This window comes from Gigantopelta aegis, chromosome 10 (assembly GCF_016097555.1).
Source record: "Gigantopelta aegis isolate Gae_Host chromosome 10, Gae_host_genome, whole genome shotgun sequence".
NCBI lineage: Eukaryota > Metazoa > Mollusca > Gastropoda > Neomphalida > Peltospiridae > Gigantopelta > Gigantopelta aegis.
The window spans coordinates 83,992,615-84,015,083 of record NC_054708.1 but is presented as its reverse complement, the minus strand read 5'-3'; the positions used below and the strand labels follow the sequence as shown (position 1 = coordinate 84,015,083).

Here is a 22,469-nt window from a genome sequence, read left to right as displayed (position 1 = left end):
GACGTTCCAAATGTTTGTTATTTAAAGCTCATTATGCGATGTTAGTATTTTTCAGCTTTTGTGATATTTTTGCATTTTTGTTTACGTTAAAACCGTTTTCAACCTTTGTAAAATTATAGGCAATCCAATATTATGTCTACATATATTTCTTTAGAGATAAAATAGCAGCAGATAATTTAGGCGCCTTAGTGGTCAGTGCACATTTCTTTAAAATGTTTGGCTCGTCTCTATTCAGAGCCTTCGGTCGCAAGTTACAACTGTTGCAATATACCGTTGTCTACTGGTTTGCCGTGCCATCAAGTATCTAAAAATCAGTCTAAAACATTTGTCAGAATACTAGTATGTCTGCATGAATAGATTTCCTGTAATAGTGAAGTCTGCAAGTTTTAATTTCTGAACGTCTACAGGTCACGACGTAACCGATTTGCGGTTCGCGTAAATTTAATTTTGTGTAACCGACACGTGAACAGAACGGCGGTTCGTGAGAAATATTGTGCCCTGAAAAACACTGGGTAGGAGTCTATGGAAAACGTACACAAAAGAGTCCGCTAGATTCATATTCACCCCCCATTCCCCTGTTCAGACCACGCACTGTTTGTACTTAGTATGTATTCCTCCTGTCCCAAGTGGTTCGGTAATATGGATCAATCAAATACTTACTTACCGCCTATATACATTTTTACTGTGTTTATAGGCAGCCTTCGTCAGTGGAAGCCATATAGCCTCTTCGTATATAAACGCTGTCTACTTCACAGTATTCTTTAAAAATGTAATAATTCCTATCCCAAGCCAGCTGTAATTACCCACGGGGTTATGGTATATTTTATGTAATAATAAATTTGACAAAGTGAAAAATGAATGTGGTATTTAGATTTTTCTGCGTACAACAAATGATTAATTTACCTGTAAATGCAAAGGCCTAACTAGTCAGAATCGTCGCCGTTTAAAATGCTTCTGTTGCTAAAATAAATTAATGTATACGGTTATTATCATTCAGTACATGTTTATATAATTTTTTATAACTTATTTTCATTGTTTTTCTTTCGATTTACCCTCAAGCTTTCTCATTACACAAACTTGGCAAATCGTTTTGACACTGCGGTAATTCGGGGGTTTCCCAACGTGACTACAAAAATAATACGTCACACCTCTTTGCTCCAAATAGCCATTATTTTTTCCTGAATTATGGACCGTAGACATAATTCAATTATTTTTACAAAATATCAGTAATAGGTGGGTTATGGTAGTTATGTAGATGGTTAAATAAAGTACTTTTAGCGACAAATCAAATGTATATATTTTTAGATAATACTTTGTTAGGTCATTAATTTGGTCAACCATCCGTGACAGAGCGCCTTTAACACAAGTCTCAATATTTTAATATGTCAACATTTCAGAACAAATGTCAACATTTAGTATGCATGCCAACATCTTAAAGCAAATGTCAACATTTTAGCACAAATGTCAACATATGACACAAAAGTTGTCATTTAGCAAAAATATTAACATTTTAACACAAACAAATGTCAACCTATGAACACAAACATCAGTTGTAATTACTGTTTTAACAATGCAGTTTTCTTTTCAGAACACACGGAGCGGCTTTTTGCGGACACTGGACGATCCCCCCCACGGCATCGTTATACGCCTGCCACACCATCTTGTCCTGCAGACACACTGTACCTCCCCCTCGCTTCTCCTGGTGGCACTGAAACACAAAAATACCCAGTAAACACACCCATTCTTTAACACTGTTCAACACAAAACATACCCACACAACACAACCATTCCCTGTACTGTTAAGCACAAAACATACCCAGCAAACACACCCATTATCTGTACAGTTCAACACAACATTATGTGAACTGGTCAACACAAAACATATCCACATAACATACCCATTATTTGAACTGTTCAACACAAAACATACCCACATAACATACCCATTATCTGAACTGTTCAACACAAAACATACCCACATAACATACCCATTATCTGAACTGTTCAACACAAAACATACCCACATAACATACCCATTATCTGAACTGGTCAACACAAAACATACCCACATAACACACACATTATTTGAACTGGTCAACACAAAACATACCCACATAACATACCCATTATCTGAACTGGTCAACACAAAACATACCCACATAACATACCCATTATCTGAACTGGTCAACACAAAACATACCCACATAACATACCCATTATCTGAACTGGTCAACACAAAACATACCCACATAACATACCCATTATCTGAACTGGTCAACACAAAACATACCCACATAACACACACATTCTCTGAACTGGTCAACACAAAACATACCCACATAACACACACATTATCTGAACTGGTCAACACAAAACATACCCACATAACATACCCATTCTCTGAACTGGTCAACACAAAACATACCCACATAACACACACATTATCTGAACTGTTCAACACAAAACATACTCAGCAAACACACACATTCTCTGAACTGGTCAACACAAAACATACCCACACAACACACACATTCTCTGAACTGGTCAACACAAAACATACCCACACAACACACACATTCTCTGAACTGTTCAACACAAAACATACCAACACAACACACACATTCTCTGAACTGTTCAACACAAAACATACCCACACAATACACATTATATGTAGTATTCAACAAAAAACATACCCAGCAAGCATACCCATTCTCTGAAATGTTCAACACAAAAACATACCCAGCAAACACACCCATTCTCTGAACTGTTCAACACGAAACATACTCAGTAAACACACCCATTCTCTGAACTGTTCAACAAAAAACATACCCAGCAAACATACCCATTCTCTGAAATGTTCAACACAAAAAACATACTCAGTAAACACACCCATTCTCTGAACTGTTCAACACAAAACATACCCACACAATACACATTATATGTAGTATTCAACACAAAACATATCCAGCAAACATACCCATTCTCTGAACTGTTCAACACAAAACACACCCATTCTCTGAACTGTTCAACACAAAACACCTATTCCCTTAACTGTTCAACACAAAACACACGCATTATCTGAACTGTTCAACACAAAACATACCCACACAATACCCACATTCTCTGAACTGTTCAACACAAAACATACCAACACAACACACACATTATCTGAACTGTTCAACACAAAACATACTCAGCAAACACACACATTCTCTGAACTGGTCAACACAAAACATACCCACACAACACACACATTCTCTGAACTGGTCAACACAAAACATACCCACACAACACACACATTCTCTGAACTCATCAACACAAAACATACCCACACAATACCCACATTCTCTGAACTGTTCAACACAAAACATACCAACACAACACACACATTCTCTGAACTGTTCAACACAAAACATACCCACACAATACACATTATATGTAGTATTCAACAAAAAACATACCCAGCAAGCATACCCATTCTCTGAAATGTTCAACACAAAAACATACCCAGCAAACACACCCATTCTCTGAACTGTTCAACACGAAACATACTCAGTAAACACACCCATTCTCTGAACTGTTCAACAAAAAACATACCCAGCAAACATACCCATTCTCTGAAATGTTCAACACAAAAAACATACTCAGTAAACACACCCATTCTCTGAACTGTTCAACACAAAACATACCCACACAATACACATTATATGTAGTATTCAACACAAAACATATCCAGCAAACATACCCATTCTCTGAACTGTTCAACACAAAACACACCCATTCTCTGAACTGTTCAACACAAAACACCTATTCCCTTAACTGTTCAACACAAAACACACGCATTATCTGAACTGTTCAACACAAAACATACCCACACAATACCCACATTCTCTGAACTGTTCAACACAAAACATACCAACACAACACACACATTATCTGAACTGTTCAACACAAAACATACTCAGCAAACACACCCAATATCTGAACTGTTCAACAAAAAACATACCTACACAACACACATTATCTGAACTGTTTAACACAAAAAATACCCACATAACACAGATTGTAAACAGTGATTTGGCCTTGTCAGATGTGAATTCCACCAACTATACCTGTCTGTTTATATCCCCAATGCAGACCCAGTATGTCGCATTCTGAGATACTGCCCACTTCGAATGGTCTTTGGTTTCTTTGAAGTTTATTCCATTTGGCAGCTTGATAAAATCAGCATTATACACCTGAAGATAAACACCAAACAGAGTACAGTAGTCTGGCACATCAGTCTTTTGAAAATAGCATCAAACTAGCATCATTTGAAAACAACATCAGGTACATAACACATAATAATAGAACATGTTTATACCCCCATCTCCCATGCACAGGGTATACCAGCCAAGCAAATCACACAGATGACATTAGTAACATGCAGGTATGAGGCTAAACCTACTACATACAACATGAGGTCTTAAATACAGCTACAAGCAGCATTTCAATAAACATACACACCACAGGTATTATAACGATTAACACTGTTCACTCTTAAAGTCAATAAACATACACACCACAGGTATTATAACGACTAACACTGTTCCCTCACAATCTCACAAATGAACAACAAGCAAACGACAACACTTCGAATGTTGATTGCACGAACTGTGCACGAGAAAACAAACCGAACCAAAAATGATAACGGTCACGTGGTATACCAACGTCTGTGACGTTTACACGGGAAGATTCACTCTAAAAATAGATTGGACCTCGCTTGCTTAACGTTTTTTTCTCGAGTGCACGCCTGTTGTTAAGAATCAGGATTACCAAAAAGCACTTCAGGTGAATGGAAATGTGTATTCTAAATAATAAAATGTAAGTAAAGTGCAATTTTATTTGTGAAAAAATGGGTTTAATAGCGAAAAACAATGCCGTAATGGTTAACAACTAGCCGTAACTAGGGCGTGTCCCTTTAAAGTCAATCAGAAAAACAGGGGATTAAACTACATTTTTGAACTTTCACATATAAATGGGAAGTGTCTTTGATTATCTTAGATTTAAAGTAAATAATTTTACATACACATTTTAGTAGGCCCCCACACATTTGAAGTATAACATGCAGTACCTAGTAAACTGGTACTGTACTGGCCAGATGATATTTTTATGATAAGTTCTCTAACATATCCTAACAATGGTAGGCAAGGTTCTGTTTAATATGCTGAATGAACTTTGACCCAGTGAGATGCTATTTGGTATACTCTGCTACCTGTAGCATTTATTAATGCCGTGATTTCTCTTTGTCTCTCTCCCCTCCCTCTCTCTCTCTCTCTCTCTCTCTCTCTCTCTCTCTCTCTCTCTCTCTCTCTCTCTCCCCCCATCTCCCTCCCTCCTTCCCTCCCTATGACCCATAACACCTTCAAATCATGTTCCAATGAAGCTAACCTTGTATTTTTTCGAACAGTTGCTTGCTAAACCCTGAGGTTCATTAGATCTCCAAGTCTCAACAAACAGATCTCCTTTTAGAGTGGGAGCCACATAATCTTCATACAAATCTGTCAAATACAATGATACCCATCAAAACAAGCATTCTGACAGTACTGTAAACCAATACATATCCCCTACCAGGCCCAACACATTTTCATATCTCCAAAGTTCAAGAGCCATAACTCTGCAAAGAATGGGTAAAACACCATGAAAGTAAAACTAAATCTGTAACAGAACATGATAAAGCCACACATAAAATTGCAGATCAATATCTTGAGGCATTCCGAAAATATTGTCTGGAAACCTATATCTGGGACAGAAGGACATGGAATCTACATCCCTGTGTTTATGAATCATTCTAGAAAAAATAAACCTTTAGTTAGCTTTCAAAATTAATGTTTTGTTACTGTAGATAGGGATATATTTAGGATTTTTCACCAGGGTCCCATGGCTGATGAGATTAGGACATTTAAAGCAATTTTCCGGTAATCATAATTTGGATCTTTTACAGGCCATTCAGTGATGCAGTACACTAGAGGTGTAATGAATACACATATTGGCGAATATGATACATACAACGAATATGAGGTGACGAATACAAATATTTATTAATTTCCATGAATACAAAATTGAAAAGGTTTTGCAAAAAAGAAGAACATTATTTTTTTGTTTTTCTAAAAACTGATTAATCATGGGTGTGTCTATTGTCTAGTTGAGAATCACATTCTTTTAATGAACACTAACATATCCACATTTTCACAGGAAAGTACAGAAAATGTAAGGCTGGTTTTTTCAATTTAAAATCATATTTGTATTGCCAGAGCTCTTGTTAAGAATTATACAAATTCTTTGTGCTTTAATTAGTTAATTAAACACTTGCATAATGAAGTTACATTGCATACACTAACAAACTATAACAATTATCAAAACAATCGAATCAGTATTGCGTTTTGGTTAGTGTAAATTATAAACCTAAATTGTACAGTTATCATTACATACATGATATTGTATTTGTGTATTCGGTTTAGCTAGTGACGAATACGAATGCAACTACGATGCAGATCGCTGTTTGGTGTACCGAATATTCAAGTATATAATTATATCCCTACAGTACACAACTGTTAAATAAATTTATTAGAACAGACATAATTAAATTTATATACTGTGAATTTTCAGTGCCACTTTCTTTTGAGAAGGGACCACAGAATGCCTATAATATTATTGTAAGAGCTTCGGTAAACCTCAGCCCTCACAAGCAAAACATATCGTCCCTTTATGTTGAATTGCCGTATCTATACCTCACACCCATGATATATTCTATTATTCTCCTCCAGTTGGACAAATAGGGAACTACTAAAATACAACAAATCATCTAATGCACAATGATATAAAATATTTGCAAATGTATATAAAACCTCAAAACATTGTCCACAAATACAGGTAAAATACAATTATAAAATGAAAAAGTCTTTATGTAAAGATGATTATAAAGGTATCCTGTGTTTTGTGTATCTGTACACACCATTTCAAACATCACACTGAGAAAAGGAATATCACAGGCAGATCCAGGACATTTGGAAACAGGTATGTGTTTATTGATTAAGCTTTTTGTTGAAGGACAGCTTTGCACTGAATTGGTTTTTTTTTTACAGTTTCAGGGGAAGGAGATATCTTATGTACTGGGTACACATAGACATACACACATATACAAACTTGTACACCCCATGAATCCATCAGAGTACATTTTGTGGATCAATGGAATTGTATTGGGCACCTGAAATTACAAGACCAACTGCATTACATACATGTATTTGTGTATTCGGTTCAGCTAGTGATGGATACGAATGCAACTACGATACAGATCACTGTTCGGTGCACGGGATATTCAAGTTTAATATACAGATTTTAAAATGATGCTATGTGCAGGTGCTGATTCAGGGGAGAGTGGGGAAAATAATTTTCACCCCCAATCTTTATAAACAATCTTTATAGAAGCATCTACTCTTTGTGAATTTGAAATTTGTGCAAGTGCAATAATGACACCACCTGTTTGAAAGCATCTACTCTCTATTAATGTAGGATGTGTATATGTGTACGACATCACCTTTATAAAAAAACATGTACTCTTTGTGAATCTGTCGTGTGTGTGTGTGTGTGACATCACCTTTATGAAAACATCCACTCTTTGTGAATCTGAGATGTATATGTGTGTGTGTGACATCACCTTTATGGAAGCATCTACTCTTTGTGAATCTGAGATGTATATGTGTGTGGATGACATCACCTTTATGGAAGCATCTACTCTTTGTGAATCTGACATGTATCTGTGTGTGGATGACATTACCTTTATGGAAGCATCTACCCTTTGTGAATCTGAAATATATATGTGTGTGTTTGACATCATCTTTATGGAAGCATCTACTCTTTGTGAATCTATCATGTGTGTGTTTGACATAACATTTATGAAAACATCTACTCTTTGTGAATCTGACATGTATATGCGTGTGGATGACATCACCTTTATGGAAGCATCTACTCACTGTGAATCTGACATGTATATGTGTGTGTGACATCACCTTTATGGAAGCATCTACTCTTTGTGAATCTGAGATGTATATGTGTGTGTGTGTGACATCACCTTTATGGAAGCATCTACTCTTTGTGAATCTGAAATATATATGTGTGTGTTTGACATCACCTTTATTGAAGCATCTACTCTTTGTGAATGTATCATGTGTGTGTTTGACATAACATTTATGAAAACATCTACTCTTTGTGAATCTGACATGTATATGTGTGTGGATGACATCACCTTTATGGAAGCATCTACTCACTGTGAATCTGACATGTATATGTGTGTGTGACATCACCTTTATGGAAGCATCTACTCTTTGTGAATCTGAGATGTATATGTGTGTGTGTGACATCACCTTTATGGAAGCATCTACTCTTTGTGAATCTGAGATGTATATGTGTGTGTAACATCACCTTTATGGAAGCATCTACTCTTTGCAAAGCCGACGAACTTCGTTCCTCTTGATGATATGAGCTCCTCCTTGTTGGTCCAGGGTGGAACTTGAAGCTGTGTTCCTTGCAGAGCGTCTCGCAGGGAGGGGTTGTCATGGAGATAATCATTTGTGTAGTTCAGATCATAAAACTTTGGGTGGTTGTACACCAGCATTGAGCCTTAAAATAAACAGACGATAAAGGAAAGGAATGTTTGCTTAACGACACCTCAGCACATTTTAAACTAAGGCCATTTGAAAAGGAAAGGAATGTTTGCTTAACACCTCAGCACATTTTAAACTACGGCCATTCTAACAAGAAAGGAATGTTTGTTTAAGACACCTCAGCACATTTTAAATTAGGGCTATTTCATGCTTAAACATTGATATTTGAACAAACAGCGTAGACTGAAAAACACCTCAGCACATTTTAAATTAGGGCTATTTCACGCTTAAACATTAATATTTGAACAAACAGCGTAGACTGAAAAACACCTCAGCACATTTTAAATTAGGGCTATTTCACGCTTAAACATTAATATTTGAACAAACAGCGTAGACTGAAAAACACCTCAGCACATTTTAAATTAGGGCTATTTCACGCTTAAACATTAATATTTGAACAAACAGCGTAGACTGAAAGACACCTCAGCACAATTTAAATTAGGGCTATTTCACGCTTAAACATTAATATTTGAACAAACAGCGTAGACTGAAAAACACCTCAGCACATTTTAAATTAGGGCTATTTCACGCTTAAACATTAATATTTGAACAAACAGCGTAGACTGAAAGACACCTCAGCACAATTTAAATTAGGGCTATTTCACGCTTAAACATTGATATTTGAACAAACAGCGTAGACTGAAAGACACCTCAGCACAATTTAAATTAGGGCTATTTCACGCTTAAACATTGATATTTGAACAAACAGCGTAGACTGAAAGACACCTCAGCACATTTTAAATTAGGGCTATTTCACGCTTAAACATTGATATTTGAACAAACAGGGTAGACTGAAAAACACCTCAGCACATTTTAAATTAGGGCTATTTCACGCTTAAACATTAATATTTGAACAAACAGCGTAGACTGAAAAACACCTCAGCACAATTTAAATTAGGGCTATTTCACGCTTAAACATTAATATTTGAACAAACAGCGTAGACTGAAAAACACCTCAGCACATTTTAAATTAGGGCTATTTCACGCTTAAACATTAATATTTGAACAAACAGCGTAGACTGAAAGACACCTCAGCACATTTTAAATTAGGGCTATTTCACGCTTAAACATTAATATTTGAACAAACAGCGTAGACTGAAAAACACCTCAGCACAATTTAAATTAGGGCTATTTCACGCTTAAACATTAATATTTGAACAAACAGCGTAGACTGAAAAACACCTCAGCACATTTTAAATTAGGGCTATTTCACGCTTAAACATTAATATTTGAACAAACAGCGTAGACTGAAAGACACCTCAGCACATTTTAAATTAGGGCTATTTCACGCTTAAACATTAATATTTGAACAAACAGCGTAGACTGAAAAACACCTCAGCACAATTTAAATTAGGGCTATTTCACGCTTAAACATTAATATTTGAACAAACAGCGTAGACTGAAAGACACCTCAGCACATTTTAAATTAGGGCTATTTCACGCTTAAACATTAATATTTGAACAAACAGCGTAGACTGAAAAACACCTCAGCACATTTTAAATTAGGGCTATTTCATGCTTAAACATTAATATTTGAACAAACAGCGTAGACTGAAAAACACCTCTGCAGCCACATTGCTTATGCTACTGAGTACTCCTTCCAAAAAGCAGCAAGGGATCTTAAATATATGCATTTTACATTTTTGTGTAAGAATATACTGTATCCATGCAGCATGAAATCCCAGGAGTGTGATAGACAAAAACTATCCATGTCATATTGTGTGATGTCAACAAAAACCATTCGTGTGTGTAACAACACCTCGATACATTCTAGCCCAAGCCTATTTGGCGTCTAACATACAGTTATTGCAACAGTTAATCTGTACAGAGAGAAAGCCAGCAGTCATTACATGGACTACCCCTACCAATGGGCAACCACGGACCTCTATATATTGCATGTATATGCACTTTTCTCATACATACATGTAAAACAGTACATACCACAGCCTTTGATATAAAAATATACCTTTTGAATGCGTACCTATGTTGAGTATCTTGTAGCTCATGTAGGACAGCACATATCACAGCATTTGATAAACAAATATACTTTTGAATGCATACCTATGTTGTTGAGCATCTTTTAACTCATGTAGGACAGCACATACCACTTACTTAATCCACTTCGCGCTAAGAAGCCCATAAGGCTGTAACCAGAGATCGCCACTGCATACTGCCTGTCTTTTGCCAGCTTCTCCAGCAGCCTCCAGCTCAGACTGCCCTATCTGATTTTCTTCTCTAGTGTCCTCCTCCATGTTTCTTTCAGTCTTCCACGTTTCCTATTTTCAGGAGGGGTCCATCGGAGTTCCACTCTTGGTATGACTGTTTGAGGCATTCTGATGACAGCACATACCACAGCAATTGATAAAAAAGTTACTTTTTGAATATGTATCTATGTTATTAAGCATCTTGTAAGCTCATGTAAGATAGCACATACCACAACCTTTGAATTATTATTTTTTAATTTTGAATATATACCTATGGTGTTGAGCATCTTGTAGTTGTAGGTGACACAGAGGAAATTCTGACCGAAGTCCTTGGCACTCTCTGGCCACGAGTATCCATCCTGTTTGAAAGGTGGAAACCTGGGTGTGCTGTGAACCAACCAAAACCCTGTATGTTTGTCGAATGAGATCACTCCTGAAAAACACAGGGAAACAGTCAAGTGCTAACAGGCCCATAGGATTGGGGGGCGGAGAGGAGCCCCAACACTTGACGGCAAAAATATATGTTTTCTGTCCTACTCTATATAAAAAAAGATAAAAATATGGCTTGTGCTCCACCACTAGAGGCTGTATCCCTCACTCCAGATATCGTTCCTATGGGCCTGAATAATCACACTTTATTATCCATAAGGTTCAACATAACCAAGTTGATAAAACAAAATCATACAAAACACAAGTGTAATTATGTAATTTTCGGAAGTGACATCATAACGTTAGTTGCAAGTTATACATCAATTCAACCTGACAGTCGGTAAACAAAGATAGTATTTTTATGCTACATGTAAATACCAGACAGAACTAGAAGATATGTGTAATGGTATACACTCACCTTTTGTATGTCCTGAGCTGAGGTATGGTCTTCCTTTAGGATCTTCGTCATTGTACATCAGATAGAGAATGCCATCTGACTAATTCCAAACAAAACAGGAGAAAAGTAAGTTTATTCTTGTACATCAACAATACCAGTTACCAAATTTAGCCTAACATTCTCCATGAACAATTTGTATAGATCTAGCAATCACATTGATGTCAGACAGGGGTGAAGAAATGGAAGATATCTGATAATCCTAATCCTAAACTTACTAGTGCACCTAGACAAATACCAGCCACAATTTATAGTCACTAGGAGTGTGACAATATGGGTAGGTCGCGATGTGATATCTAATGTTACTAGTGCACCTAGACAAATACCAGCCACAATTTATAGTCACTAGGAGTGTGACGATATGGGTAGGTCACGATGTGATATCTAATGTTACTAGTGCACCTAGACCAATACCAGCCATAATTTATAGTCACTAGGGGTGTGACGATATGAGTAGGTCGCGATGTGATATCTAATGTTACTAGTGCACCTAGACCAATACCAGCCACAATTTATAGTCACTAGGGGTGTGACGATATGAGTAGGTCGCGATGTGATATCTAATGTTACTAGTGCACCTAGACCAATACCAGCTACAATTTATAGTCACTAGGGGTGTGACGATATGGGTAGGTCGCAATGTGATATCTAATGTTACTAGTGCACCTAGACCAATACCAGCCACAATTTATAGTCACTAGGGGTGTGACGATATGGGTAGGTCGCGATGTGATATCTAGTGCACCTAGACCAATACCAGCTACAATTTATAGTCACTAGGGGTGTGACGATATGAGTAGGTCGCGATGTGATATCTAATGTTACTAGTGCACCTAGACCAATACCAGCCACAATTTATAGTCACTAGGGGTGTGACGATATGGGTAGGTCGCGATGTGATATCTAATGTTACTAGTGCACCTAGACCAATACCAGCCACAATTTATAGTCACTAGGGGTGTGACGATATGGGTAGGTCGCGATGTGATATCTAATGTTACTAGTGCACCTAGACCAATACCAGCTACAATTTATAGTCACTAGGAGTGTGACGATATGGGTAGGTAGCAATGTGATATCTAATGTTACTAGTGCACCTAGACCAATACCAGCTACAATTTATAGTCACTAGGGGTGTGACGATATGGGTAGGTAGCAATGTGATATCTAATGTTACTAGTGCACCTAGACCAATACCAGCTACAATTTATAGTCACTAGGAGTGTGACGATATGAGTAGGTCGCGATGTGATATCTAATGTTACTAGTGCACCTAGACCAATACCAGCTACAATTTATAGTCACTAGGGGTGTGACGATATGGGTAGGTCGCGATGTGATATCTAATGTTACTAGTGCACCTAGACCAATACCAGCTACAATTTATAGTCACTAGGAGTGTGACGATATGGGTAGGTCGCGATGTGATATCTAATGTTACTAGTGCACCTAGACCAATACCAGCTACAATTTATAGTCACTAGGGGTGTGACGATATGGGTAGGTCGCGATGTGATATCTAATGTTACTAGTGCACCTAGACCAATACCAGCTACAATTTATAGTCACTAGGGGTGTGACGATATGAGTAGGTCGCGATGTGATATCTAATGTTACTAGTGCACCTAGACCAATACCAGCCACAATTTATAGTCACTAGGGGTGTGATGATATGGGTAGGTAGCAATGTGATATCTAATGTTACTAGTGCACCTAGACCAATACCAGCCACAATTTATAGTCACTAGGGGTGTGACGATATGGGTAGGTCACGATGTGATATGTATCCCAATACTTGATGACAATTAATAGTCACTAGGGGTGTGACGATATGGGTAGGTCACGATGTGATATGTATCCCAATACTTGATGACAATAGTTATTAGGCAGTATAAAATATATTGAGCAGTTGCAACTCTTTACCCACAACATTACATATTACTTACAGCATCTAGCTTAGGTTATCAATTTTAGCAAATGTAATGTTTCTTTGTTGAATAATAACCATGTCCACTCCATACAGCCATCAGTAAAATAATACAGATGTGTGTGTGCATGTGTGCACTTCGGATATTGTAAATGCAACACTAACTACTAAAATAAACACTGGAAGAAACTTGATACTAAAAGATACCATGTATGACATTGTACATTGTTGTCGAACTATGAAAGCACACAAGCACACTGTTTATAGCAGTGTTTAAGTTCGGCACTTATTGTTTATTACAGTAATCTTTGAAGTGACGGGGAATACCACTGTTATTTTCATATGCATGCATGCGCTCACGTTTGTACCACCTAAAACTACAGGATAGACCTGGCAGAATAATAAAGCTAATTAAATAGGCCCATAGGAATGATATCTGGAAGGGGGCACAAACTCCAGTGTGAACGGGCACAAAACTGATTTTTATCTTTGCTGATATATATTAGGGGGAGGGGGGAATACAATTTTGTCCTTAAGCAGGGGGCACAGCCTCCCCCCAACTCTGATTCCTAATGGCCTGTTAAATGTGATTCATTTTTACCATAAAATTGAATAATATCAAAAAGTAGGTCTGCTAGATACAGTATGCCAACTTAGCCAACAACGGTTGACATAGGTGATTGCTAATTTTCAAACTTGCTGTTGTTTTTTTCTAAGTACTACATGTATATTAAAAAACCCAAAATGTGCCTGTTACTTACTAGTTTTGATGAATATATTTGCTGCAGAGTGTTGTAAATGGCATGTTTCGAACAAGCCATAGAAATATTGGATAGCTTCCACTGTGGAGTGTTGACATCCATGTAGAAATGGCCAAGTCCATCCCTCAGTATGGGATTGGATTTATTACCTGGGAGTTTGGGCAGTTTATACACAATAAACCTAAAACAAAATAAAACAACAATATAGTTTTTATATATATATATATATATATATATATATATATATATATATACCATATATATGTGTGTGAGTGTGAGTGTGAGTGTGAGTGTGAGTGTGAGTGTGAGTGTGAGTGTGAGTGTGAGTGTGTGTGTGTGTGTGTGTGTGTGTGTGTGTATATATATATATATATATATATATATATATATATATATATATATATATATATAAACCTAAAATACAATAAACCTATCAGAGAATGAAATAACAGAGTTAATGCAAACAATAAAACTAAGAAAATAGTTGAGAGTAAAAAGCAGGTCTACTGTATTTGTGTAGCACTGGTGGAATAAGAAATTAAGACTACCGTAAGCTGCCATTTGTACAGGTCTTACAATGTTTAATCTACAACTCACAACAACATGGCTGATTATACATTCTCCACGACCTAATAACGGAAGTGATTCAGAATACTTCAGCCAATTCCAGGATTCAAAGCTCATTTTAGATCGGTACTACAGCTGGCCAGTGACATGATGGCATCTCGGTAGATCCAGATGTTTCTTCTAACTAATAACTTAGTGTGATCAGACTAACCATAACAGAATCCAGTTAACTGGAATTGCCCAATGACAAAAACAACAAAGGTCTGTTCACCTCCTTTCATAACATACTGTAACACATTCTATGTTCTTGCCCACTGGACATGGTTATCCAGCTTTTGCACGGTGCTAGAAAAATCTGTCTGACCCTAGGGCTAGATAAATCTGTCCGACCCGAGAGCTAGATGATTTCTACATATGTGTGACGTCATAGCTTATGCTTTACAATGCTTGACGTCATAACTCATGATTTTCAGAATTCTGTTCGCCATTTCATGTTGTATCATTGTTTTAAAAATATTTAAACACATTAATATTTTCAACTTTATATTTATTGGTAAGTTATTACATTTTTATGTCGTTGCATGAGGTGGACTATATTTTCCCTGCATATTATTAAATGAGTTTATAGGTAAAATGTTTACATCTCGTTCTACAATAAACAAACCGTCACTTACAAAATTAATGTTTTGTTACTGAAATTAAATGGGCAAGAAAAAGAATCAATCACCGTTGTAAGGTATAGATAAGGCAAGTCCAACCCTCGGGACAAAATGTGTTTGTAAGGGCCTCGATAAACCTCGGTCCTCATAAAAAACATTTATATGTAAATGTTGCATGGCCCCTAATAATAATGTGTACTCAGGGGTGCAAAAAGTACTTGCCCACTCGCCAAATGCAAGTAAACATTCTGACGGACGAGTTGAAAAATGCAACTGCCAATCCGACGGGCGATCTGTCTTTTTCTGACTGACTGTAAATTTCATTTGTTATTATTATTTTTTTTTTTACATTAAATCCACGACTCTGCATCAGCCATGACAGAATTCCAAACCATTCAAACAAAGGGTTCAGAATGAAAGAAATGTTTTCTTTAATGACGCACTCAACACATTTTATTTACGGTTATATGGCGTCAGACATATGGTTAAGGACCACAGATTTTGAGAGGAAACCCACTGTCGCCACTTCATGGGCTACTCTTTCCAATTAGCAGCAAGGGATCTTTTATTTGCGCTTCCCACAGGCAGGATAGCACAAACCATGGCCTTTGTTGAACCAGTTATGGATCACTGGTCGGTGCAAGTGGTTTACACCTACCCATTGAGCCTTGGGGAGCACTCACTCAGGGTTTGGAGTCGGTATCTGGATTAAAAATCCCATGCCTCGACTGGGATCTGAACCCAGTACCTACCAGCCTGTTGACCAATGGCCTAACCACGACGCCAGTTGGGTTCAGAATGATGACGAAATAGTTCAATACAAATAATGCATAAATGTACCGCATTGCCAACTTTGGAGTTCCGAAAAGCGCAGGCGTGACATTTCGGAAATGGGCTAGTCAATTTTAGTTGTTTCTGGTCTGGTGGGCTAGTGAACTATTTTCCATTTCTGCAACCCTGGTAAGCCACCATTAAAAGTGTTATTTGTTTGGGTTTTTTTGTTGTTGTTGTTGTTGTTGTTGTCAATTTCAGTTTGGCTTGATGAAAAAGGGAAAGAAAACTGTTTTGGAAGTAATACATTTTTAAAATGTGAAAATTGAAAATTGAAAAAACATTGGTCAGTGTACCTTAATTTAGGCCTATATATACTGAAGTGTTAAATTTCTGTAGCATGTTTATAATACACAGAGCCTTTTTGATGACTAAAATTACAGATTAAAGATTTTGTTTTTTAAGAATATCAGTGTTTATAAGGATTATTGTCACCAATGTTTTCACAAATTTGCATTTTGGACTAAATTAGTTATAGTGCAGGATACACATTAAGTCAACATAGATCTTAATGTGCAGGGCGAGTTGCTTCCCTCTATTTGGCAAATTTAAAATGACGGGGAAATTTATGATGTCCTTGGAAGATTTATTTTGTTAATGATGATGCAAGTACTTCAATCGGGATTTAGTGAGTACGGTAAGTTATACATTTTTCGTTTGTGTGTCCATTTGTTGCACTATTTCAGTTGAGAAACGGTTGAAACATGCTGCCACAAGTTTTGAATACCAGCTATATCGTCGTGGGAGAGCTAAAAGGTCGTAAGTGGCAGATATGACCTAAAATTTCTTTTTTGCATATTCGGAATCGCCATTCCCGATTACATATTGTCACAAAAAAATTGTAGCTGTGTCCCTAATTGCATCGCTTATACAGAAGGATTTAAATGGTCGTAAGTCAATTACAGATACCAATTTGCACAAAAATAGACGTAATTGACACATACGACTTTCCTCCGATTTGCTTGCTGTCCACTATATGAACACGACTGGTCGTGTTCATGACTTTTGTCGTTGTGAGAGCCCGGTCTATATAAGAAAAACATTTAGTACTGCATGCAACGAACCATTTGGCAACAGACAAGAATGGTGTCTGTATGTATAAATAGGAATTGCAGTAACATTAATGTTTGTATGCTTTGCTATTTTATGTGCACCATAATTATAATAATAAACATGTTTTGGTGAATTTTCTTGAAAAGCAGATATCTATTTTGAAATGTTTTTAATTGAAGCGAAGTTTCCAACACGTAATTTGTATCTGTAGATACAATTTTAATTCATAATAATGTTGTATGTGGCATATACGACCAAAGTGCAAGCATAATCACACTGATTTTGGATGTACATGTATTTAATTATATGTTATGGTAATCAAGTCCCGCCTTTCAGCTGCCTTTGAAGATCTACAGGATTGCCCTAATGTAGGCATTATGGATTAACAATACTGCACATACAAACGTCATTGTAAGTTATCCAGGACAAAGTCCAGTAACAAAAGACAGTGTAATCAGACGTAAGGTTAAAAGGTGAAAAAAGTGAATGTGGCCTAACGTAAACGATAGCAAGATCTATGAACTTTGATTAACTTTAGAGTTAACAAATATTTGTAACAGAATATCCCTGTCCTGAGTCAGACCCCCGATCTTATCGGAGGCCGGACTTGGGATAGGTGTGTTCGAAACCCTAGTGGGATATGGACTATGGACACGTTAAACCAGTTACTAAGCTAAGGTAAGCAACAGAATGCTGAATGTGAACATGACACAACACACACACACCAAAACATTAGAACAACATAGCACGCACAACAGAAGCTGAACATGACATAGCAAACACAACATAAGCTGAACATGACATAGCACACACAACAGGACCTGAACATGATATATATATCATGGCACATCAATGACAACAAGACCTGAACATAACATAGCAAAAAGCTGAATATGAGAAGATAATCACCATAGAAAATTAAAGTGACATAGCACTTGCAACAGTGTATTTGTTTGTTTTGTTTAACAACACCACTAGGGCAAATTGATTAATTAATCATCGGCTATTGGATGTCAAACATTTAGTATTTATGACTCATAGTCATCAGAAGAAACCCACTACATTTTTCCTAATGCAGCAAGGTATCTTTTATATACACTTCCCCACAGACCGGACAGCACATACCACAACCTTTATTCAGTCACTTGCGACAGAACCTGAACATGACATAGCACTCACAACAGAACCTGAACATAATAGAAAACTCAAAACAAAACCTGAACATGACGTGGCACACACAACAGAACCTGAACGTGACATAATACACACAACAGAACCTGAAGAAGAACCTGACAGAATACACATACAACATACCATGATCATGACACGGAGAGAACACTGCACATAACATAGTCTGGAGATATCACTGAACACACATCATACATAACCTGGAGAGATCACACTGAACACACAACAAAACCTGGAGAGATCACTGAACACACAATAGAACCTGGAGAAATCACTGAACACACATCATAACCTGGAAAGATCACTGAACACACAATAGAACCTGGAGAGATCACTGGACACACAACAGAACCTGGAAAGATCACTGAACACACAACAGAACTTGGAGAGATCACCGGACACACAACGGAACCTGGAGAGATCACTGAACACACAACAGAACCTGGAGAGATCACCGAACACACAACAGAACCTGGACAGATCACTGAACACACAACAGAACCTGGAGAGATCACTGGACATTGAACACACAACAGAACCCGGAGAGTACACACAACACACGACATAACCTGGAAAGATCACTGGACACACAAGAGAACCTGGAGAGATCACTGAACACACAATAGAACCTGGGAAGATCACTGGACACGCAACAGAACTTGGAGATCACTGAACACACAATAGAACCTGGAGAGATCACTGGACACACAACAGAATCTGGAGAGATCACTGAACACACATTATAACCCTGGAGAGATCACTGGACACACAACATAACCTGGAGAGATCACCAAATACACAACAAAATTAGGAGCACTGAACACACAATAGAACCCGGAGAGTACACCTAATGCACAGCAGAAGCGATAGGGTTTACTGTTCACTCAATATAACCTAGAGAGAATCCTGCATACTCAACAGGTGGACATGGTATAGTGTTCACTACTTCTGGATCTGATATTCAGTACACACCCTTATTGGAAATGTAAACCCTATATCCTTTGAATGAGCTTCACTTGAACATGGTGTATCCCAAACCAATAAGCTGCTAAACACAGTTTCTTCATTAAAGGATACCAGTTTCAGTTTGCTTAACTATTCTAGTTTGTCTGTTGCACTAGCTGATAAACCAGGTATTCTTGAAACTAGTGAAGTACACCCTGAGGCAGCAGAACCAGTAACTATCTGCAAAAGGACTCCCTTGGCGCAAAGAACATGGAAAGAACACTGCAGACAACATGACATCAGCTTTTCTGATGACTCATCAGGAACGAATACTTGCCAAGAAAAAGAGGTTTTAAATTGTATGGACAATTCGTCTGATTCTGATGCACCTTCATCAAACAACGAACATGGAGCACTACCACCACAGTGTTTCTGCCAGATAGAAATTTTTGGGTATGGCTCTATGGAATTGAATGCAACCACAGTCAACATAGATATGGGGGTCCTCCCTCAGAAAGAAAATGGGTTAAGTTTAGGGTTAGGATTAAAAAAATCATACAGTAATGATAAGAGTAATTAATTTTGTCAAAAAGTTAATTCTGCAAAAATATTTTTGTATGGTACCAGACCCATTTTACCCTCTGGCAGAAACCCTGCACCAGATAAGGTCACACAAAATCAGGGGTGGTTCAAAGAAAACAAGGATTTCACGAGTTGGGAGTAGTTTTTTTACATTATTATTTTGTTCAATTGGTGATTTTATTTATCGTATTATTATTAACAAAAGTAAAATAACTTTTTTCACGTAATATTTTGTTTAAGCAGTGATTTTATTAATATGTACTTCTACTTGTATTCCTTTTTGAAAGTTTGCTTCTAAATATTTTTTATTTACAAGCTTTCTCCTTTTTAAAAATAAATATGTGATTTGCAAAACTGAAATGTTTTAGAAGTGATGGTTCTTTCAGAATAAATATTTAAATTTACTTGATATACCGTTGGTTGTAAATGACACATTTAATTTAATCATAAATAATTGTCGTAACTACAACTATTTATGCAAATAACTAAAACACCTAATATCCTATAAATACTGCAAATATACAGAGAAATCGTAATTTATATGTTCAGCTTTCATTGTCATTTAAACAAATTTGACATCTTAACTACTGATCAAGAAAAACAGTTTTCCTTCATTATCTCGGCTTTTTAAAAATGAATTTTGATGCACTTATGTCCTTCTGGCTCTCACACGCCTATATATAGGGTATACAACAATATCCACACTTTCTACGTCCCTTCGACTAAACTGGTTAATGCTGGTACATGGTGTCAGGCACAGTAACAGGAATATACATGTATATACATTTGTATATACTGGCTTGTGAAGTTTATCACACTTGCCATCTAACTTATTATTTTGAGGAGTGTAATTTCCCTTCTTTCAATCTTTGGCATTATGATTTTGAAGAGCATGATTTTGAACTCAACTGAAGTCTGCTATTACAGTAGAATAATTAGATAGACTTACCACTCAACCGGTTTCCCGTTTGGATCAATGCACTGCAGTGTCAAACATGATAAATGTAACCCAGCACAAAATAGAAAAGACAATATTAATAGAGATTTTAAAGATGCCATTGTTAACTATGTCCCTCTTGAATCACGTTTACGTAACATTCATTACCAGCACGTGATGATACTTCTGTGTTTATCAGGTTGCATAGTACCAAAAAAGAGAGTTCCGTGTTGAAGTCTGATGTGCATCTTCAACTATTTACTGAGTAATATTAATAGCAGCTGTAGGTGTGACTGGTAGTAATATGTGACATTGATTATTTGTGCAAATACTATTATCCATCAACAATAAATAAATAAATAAATAAATTTTTATTTGTTATACAGTTGTTAATGGTTGTTATGCAGTATATACCAGAGGTTGAAACTAATGCAGGGTACCTCCAAAAAAATAACTGTAATTTTCAGCAAAAATTACGGTTGCTATTAAAAACATTAATTAAATCTCTTAAATGATACGTGACCCTCCATTTTCTTGCAGGTAGATTAGATGTGAGGTGCCACACTTTTTATTGCTGTACTTCCTGGTTGTGTTGAAACGCTGCTTATATGATCAGTTTTATTAGTAAATGTTAACATTATCGACAATAGGAATTGATTTGGCCTATTAGAACCGGTTTCCTGTTTGGATCAATGCACTGCAGTGCCAAACATGATGATATAATATATTGATAAATGTAACCCAGCACAAAATTAAAAGACAATATTAAATAGACTTACCAATCAACCGGTTTCCCGTTTGGATCAATGCACTGCAGTGCCAAACATGATAAATGTAACCCAGCACAAAACAGAAAAGATAATATTAATAGAGATTTTAAAGATGCCATTGTTAACTACGTCCCTCTTGTATCACGTTTATATTCTTTACCAGCACGTGATGATACTTCCGTGTTTATCACCTCTTTTCTTTTCCCCTTAAGGGAGAAATCATTACATCAAAGTGATTAACACTCTTTGTTAAAGTACTATTTGTATTTTCTATCAATAAATGAAGCGTATATCACTCAGATATAATAAACATAACTGTGTTAGTTATAACCCATAACGTAAATCATATACTTTCACTAAGATTTAAAAAAAAATATTATTCATGATGGATCCCTTTATCGTCAACTCATTTTCAGTCGGAAACTTTCGTCATATTCCGTATAATAACGTGCTCCAGTTC

General features: G+C 36.7%; 2 protein-coding genes across 2 annotated transcripts in view; both read right to left on the bottom strand.

Moving 5' to 3' along the window:
- LOC121384808 (glutathione gamma-glutamylcysteinyltransferase-like) overlaps positions 1–22,469 on the bottom strand; it is a 118,853-nt gene that overhangs the window by 54,447 nt on the left and 41,937 nt on the right. The window lies entirely within an intron of this gene.
- LOC121384809 (plancitoxin-1-like) lies at positions 420–22,183 on the bottom strand. The gene is made up of 8 exons (XM_041515400.1): positions 22,019–22,183; positions 14,478–14,658; positions 11,754–11,832; positions 11,178–11,339; positions 8,461–8,658; positions 5,431–5,540; positions 4,113–4,238; positions 420–1,708 (listed from the first exon to the last, which is right to left on the bottom strand). Exons 1-8 carry the CDS (start codon positions 22,126–22,128, stop codon positions 1,565–1,567), a joined length of 1,110 nt encoding a protein of 369 aa, XP_041371334.1. The 5' UTR covers positions 22,129–22,183; the 3' UTR covers positions 420–1,564.

Excerpts from the sequence above, each read along its gene's own strand:
- LOC121384809 (XM_041515400.1), bottom strand. The coding sequence starts at position 22,128 with ATGGCATCTTTAAAATCTCTATTAATATTATCTTTTCTGTTTTGTGCT. Across the intron at positions 11,833-14,477 it reads AAATATATTCATCAAAACTA|TCAGATGGCATTCTCTATCT; the intron begins GTAAGTAACAGG and ends GTTTGGAATTAG. Across the intron at positions 8,659-11,177 it reads CAAGATGCTCAACACCATAG|GCTCAATGCTGGTGTACAAC; the intron begins GTATATATTCAA and ends GTTTATTTTAAG.